This window comes from Zingiber officinale, chromosome 3B (genome assembly GCF_018446385.1).
Source record: "Zingiber officinale cultivar Zhangliang chromosome 3B, Zo_v1.1, whole genome shotgun sequence".
In the NCBI taxonomy this organism is placed as follows: domain Eukaryota; kingdom Viridiplantae; phylum Streptophyta; class Magnoliopsida; order Zingiberales; family Zingiberaceae; genus Zingiber; species Zingiber officinale.
The window spans coordinates 57,616,272-57,621,756 of NC_055991.1; the positions used below are offsets into that span (position 1 = coordinate 57,616,272).

At 40.2% G+C, this 5,485-nt stretch overlaps 1 protein-coding gene across 1 annotated transcript; it reads right to left on the reverse strand.

Moving 5' to 3' along the window:
- Positions 1–2,290: 2,290 nt before the first annotated feature.
- LOC122056506 (dof zinc finger protein 2-like) lies at positions 2,291–3,789 on the reverse strand. The gene is made up of 2 exons (XM_042618483.1): positions 3,661–3,789; positions 2,291–3,159 (listed from the first exon to the last, which is right to left on the reverse strand). The coding sequence occupies exons 1-2, from the start codon at positions 3,682–3,684 to the stop codon at positions 2,524–2,526; spliced, it is 660 nt and encodes a 219-aa protein (XP_042474417.1). The 5' UTR covers positions 3,685–3,789; the 3' UTR covers positions 2,291–2,523.
- Between the last annotated feature and the right edge of the window lie 1,696 nt (positions 3,790–5,485).

Sequence of the window (5,485 nt, forward strand, 5' to 3'; positions counted from 1 at the left end):
TGAATGTGCAAGAACAAGACAATAATTGCCAACGAAATATATTGGGAAGGCAACAAGAGTACCATATTTTAAAAGTATTCATTCCTAGTTGATGTGATTTATAAATAAAATCGCAATACATCATAGCTAACTTCCTCGAAGAGGCCTCCATAATCATGTGTGTGAGTCTAGTGACTAGTATATGAAATATTATCATCATGATCTAGGGTTCGAATTTTGACAAAGTCAAGGTAAATGTCTCCCTTATGTACTAGTCACTATTATAAAGGCTAGTAGCCGTCCGTGATTTATCTCCTCCGTGTTGGCTCTGAGACGGGTTGATGGGAGCACTGGGGGTGAGCGTATTCGTCTTTTGCCATCATGTTATTGTGGGGAGTCCGGATTCCACTGAAAAGGGTGTTCTATTGGACATCAAGTCCTTCTTAATTTGCCTCTACAGTTCTGGAGGGGCGCTCGAGTAAGGATTATCCTCTTTTACTACAATATTATTATATGACATAATTGAATTGCAACATAAGTTATAGATTTATGATTTATCTTTCTTCATCTTAACTTAGGGCCAACAACAAGGAATACTTGACGTGAGCATCATCACGTTTTGCATCAATATTATTGTGAGTGCTTGTACTTCAATGTATGTTAGTACAATGTTTTTGTGAATGATGAATAATCCCGTCCGGAGGCTGAGTCGGACGGAGGCTGGTCGAGGTGGCCCGGTTGTTGACGGAAAGTCGTAGGTGATTCGGCTCCCACGGGTGGCTGACGCTGCTGCAGGACCCTGCGCACACTCAGACAATCCCCCCCTCACGTTAGAGACCAAAACCCAGGGAAAAAGTCCCCGGATCAGGCCCTCCGACGCTCAAGTCAGGTCCTTTTTCCTCAGAAAAAAGCAGAGAGAAGAAGAAGAAAAAAACAGTTGTGGAAAAAAGTGACGAGGGAGTGTGTGCGCGTACCTGCGTCCGAGGGATCTCTCCCCTTTTATGCCTCCTCCTCTTAGAACCTGCCATCCTGTCAGAAAACGTTAGACGCTGGGCTTTGTCGCCTAGTTCCGGACACCTGTCGTGCTGCTATTTGTCGTGAAAGCATCTTTCTGTTTAGGAACCTCCGCCTTCGCATATGAGTTTTGTCTTGTAGTGAGGGACAGCTGGCAGGCTACTACTGGTTATGAGGGCATCTTTTCGTTTTAGGAACCTCCGCCTTCGCCCGCATTGTTGATATGTAATGATTCTCCTTGACGGACCGTTGAGATTCTCCGCACCCGTACTACTTAGCTCCTCCGATCCACTGTGACCTGCACCGGCCTGCACCCGTGGTTTGCATTTCCGGGCCTTCAAATCGCAGACCTGCAGCCCAAGCTGTCTATACACCGCTACGCCGATCCCGGCCTGCATCCTGCGTTTTGTATTCCCTGGCCCTCCACCGCAGACTTGTCGTCTCTCTTTGTTCTCCTACTGCTTCGCCCCTTCGATCAGCCAGCCTGTCAGGCCTCTGGCTATCCCTTATGCTCAGCTCTGACTGCCTCGTTAACTTGACTATTTGACCGCCAAGTTGCCTTGACTATTGACTGCCACATCCTCTTGACTTTTCTAACCCTTTCCTCATGGGCCCCTCCATTACCGACCGTATCAATGAATAATATAGACGAATTGATGCTCGGGTGGAAGAATTGTTTCATTAGACAACGATCAATTTTTGCTGGGTTCATTCTCTTAAAAATTAAATATCCTCCTACTTAAAAGTATTATCATTTATCTTCCTTAGTCTCGACGTGAAATGTAACCGACAATGAAAGAATGGAATTATCTTTTTTTACTTTGTGTTAATGTGGGTGCTACAGGAACCATTAGTTGGGAATGGGAATTTTCCAAGCCAGGATGAACAGATCTATGCATCATGCTTCCACAGTTAGTTTATATTCTCTTGAATTGCTCGGTACTTTGAGCTACTTTTCTGTATCTCATTATGGGATCGACAGTAAAAGATATTCAGAATGAATAAAATTTTTATTTTTTAGTTGCTATCATGTATTCTACTTAATTAAAAAAACTAAGTGCCTAGCTAGACTTCAGGATGAAAGCAGTAGGCAGTTTGAAGTTCAAACAGCATGAATTAATGTGCCTAGCTAGAGCTTTGCCTTTCGATTGATGCAGCTAAACTAAGTGGCAAGCGCCTGCAGGTTCATTATTCCTTGCCCTTAAGCTTCCTTTTGTGTTTTCATGGTTAGGAGAATCTTATTAGTCATGGAAGAAGAGATATGACTCCTCACTGCCTGCTAGCTATAGACAAAAAGTGATGGTAAAAGTGACATAAAAAACATTACTGATGCATGTCGACTTCCAGACAACAGATTACACTACTGCTCAATTTCTCTGGTGCCTGTATGCTTTATATCAATTACGATCACCACAAACATCAAAACGTCATTCTTGCATCTCTTTTGGTCTTCATTTCCAGATCAAGACCATCTTTTGAAGGTGAAGCTGGAAACTTCAGAGATCATCTCCCATGATACAATAATGCCAACTAAAATCCAGGCGGAAGAGCATAGTGAAGTCCTTCCTTGTTCTGCTCCAACTTCTCTGCCTCAACGTTGAATGAAGTCGCTGCATGTTTCGTCTGCTCAAAAGGAAACAGAAGCTGGCTACTGTCGGCGCTTCCATCGAGTGGAAGTCCAAAAAATTCATTGCTGGTGTAATCAGGAAATGGCATGGCGGGCATGATTAATGGCCCAAGGACAATGCTATTGAACTCATCAGGGAGGTCATGGAACAGCTTTGGGGCTTTGGAGGCAAGTTCTATCTGGTGGATCTCTGCAGTGGTGGCGGCGGCGGAGAGAGAGATGGGCCTCTTGTTCTTTCTTGATCCGCCGCCCACAGGGACGTTCCTGAGGGAGCCACCCTGCGTCCAGTACCTCCTGCAGGTCTTGCAGAAGTACCTGGGCTGGGCGAGGCTGTAGTTGTTGTAGTAGCAGAACTTAGTGTCGGTGGAGTTGCACCTGGGGCAGTTCAGGGCCTGCTCCTTGCTTGGCCTTGGCCTTGCCCTCTGCCTCGCCTTCTCCCTCTCCGTCACCTGCGCTGTGCTGCCGCTGACGGTGGCGGTGGAGGAGGAGTAGGAGGCTGCAAACAGAGTCTCCATGGGCTTCACCTGAAACCCCATGCTCTGGAGAGCAACAAAAATTACACCACCAAATTGCCATACGGAGAATTCACATAAAGATCTATATAAAACATGGAACAAGGGGTAAATTAAAGCTACAGCTCTTATAGAGAAGGGAAAATAAAAAAGCAAAGGAAAAGGTAAAAAGAGAAAACTTGGAGAAGAACAAAGCTAAGTATTACGTTTTTCTTTTTTGGTTGATAATCCATATATAAGTATTACACCTTTAATAATACGTAGGGTGTCGCTGCTTAATTTATTGCATGGGATCGAAAGAGAAAAGCAGTCACGCAGAGAAAAAGGAGAAAAAGGCAAGGGAAAATAAAGTGCTTTGGCGCTTTCAAGGCGCGGCCAAAGGACATGAAGAGGGAGAGAGAATTGAAGACGACGTTGCAGCAATTGCATCTTAATCAGAACTCCAGATCTTCTTCGGATTAAAAAAAAAAAAAAAAGGAAGAAGAAGAAGAAAAAATAGGCAAAAAGCAAGAAGAAAAACAGCTTTACCCTAGGCCACTGGCTGCTATCCATATCCAAGTGATCCGAGGGACAAAGAAGAAGAGGAAGAAGAAGCTAGGATTGTGATTGTGAAGGATCACTCACACATATCTTTTGTGGAAGGTGCGTGGATGTTTATATTCTTTAATATAATGTTGAATTCTTTGTCCATGGCTGTAACAATGCTGATACAGTATCAGTCAACCACATTGTTCATGAAGACAAATTAGACTGTCATTATCAGGTATATATATGACAGTTACTTTGGCCCAATGCTTGGAGTTATAAATAGTTTGGTCCTAGTGAATTATAGTAGGGCTTGTGTGTGTTTTTTTTTTGGTTAGAAAATCAAAGTCACATTGACCGTACTTATTCTCTTGCAAGTTTGATCATTAACGTCCCAGCCGAGACGGATCCCACCTTGCACTAAAAAAAAAAAAAAAAAAACAATTATTTAGGGATGAAATTTTACAACAAATAATTTTCATCATAAATTTACAATGAATCGCAAATTTTGTTAGAAATTTGGGACGAAATATGATATTTGTTGGAAATTTTATGAGTTTTGCGACAAAAAAATATTTTTGTCGCAAACATAGAGTAAATTTTCTTTATTCCAGTTTAAGGAAAACCAAATCTGGGACGAACTTTACAATTCGTCCCAGATTAGGGACGAATTTAATAGTTCATCCCAAATTTCATTTTTTTTTTAAATTAGAAAAAATGTGAATGCATGAGCTAAAGACCTCGGAATCACACGAAACGAGTTCCTATATGTTCGTATTGATCTTCTAATCACAAGAATGACACGAAATAATTTTTCACCTAGTATTTTAAGGTTTTTAAATTTTCGGAAATGAAAATTTTAATTGTGATATAAAAAAATTTATGAACCTCAAACTATTGAGTGAAAAAAATATTTGAGACCACCATTGCGATCAGGAGATCGATACGAACGCATAGGAACTCGTTTTGTGTTATTCAGATGTGTTTAGGTCATGCATCCGTATTTTTATCGCTTTATTCCGTAATTTAAAAAAAAATAAAGATTTGGGACGAACTCTAAAGTTCGTCTCAGATCTGGGACGAACTTTGGGGTTCACCCCAAACTTTAAATCTCCAGAAATTCTAAATAAAATATTTCAAAAAATAAAAACTAGACTTATAGAGCTCGGAATAACATGGAACAAATTTCTATGCGCTCGTAACGATCTTCTGATCATATTGATGACAGGAAATAATTTTTTCACCTAATATTTTGAGATTTTAAATTTTCGGAAATGAAAATTTTAATTGTGATATAAAAAAATTTATGAACCTCAAAATATTGAGTGAAAAAAATATTTTAGGCCACCATTGCGATCAGGAAATCAATACGAACGCATAGGAACTCATTTCGTGTCATTCAGAGGTGTTTAGGTCATGCATCCGTATTTTTATCGCTTAATTCTGCAATTTAAAAAAAATAGAGATTTGGGACGAACTCTAAATTTCGTCCCAGATCTGGGACGAACTTTGGAGTTCGTCCCAAACTTTAAATCTCTAGAAATTCTAAATAAAATCCTTCAAAAAATAAAAACTAGACCTATAGAGCTCGGAATGACATGGAACAAATTTCTATGCGCTCGTATTGATCTCATGACCACATTAGTGAACTCAAAGACCTAATATAGTTTGCGATAATTAAATTAAAAATATCAAATTGATAGAACCTATGACTTAGCAAAAATAAGAGTTGATTTAAAAAAGTTAAAGTCATTTTGATATTCAAAAATTACAGATCTAATTTTGTTAAGAGGAAAAAATGTTTGAGACCACTAATGTGGTCATGAGA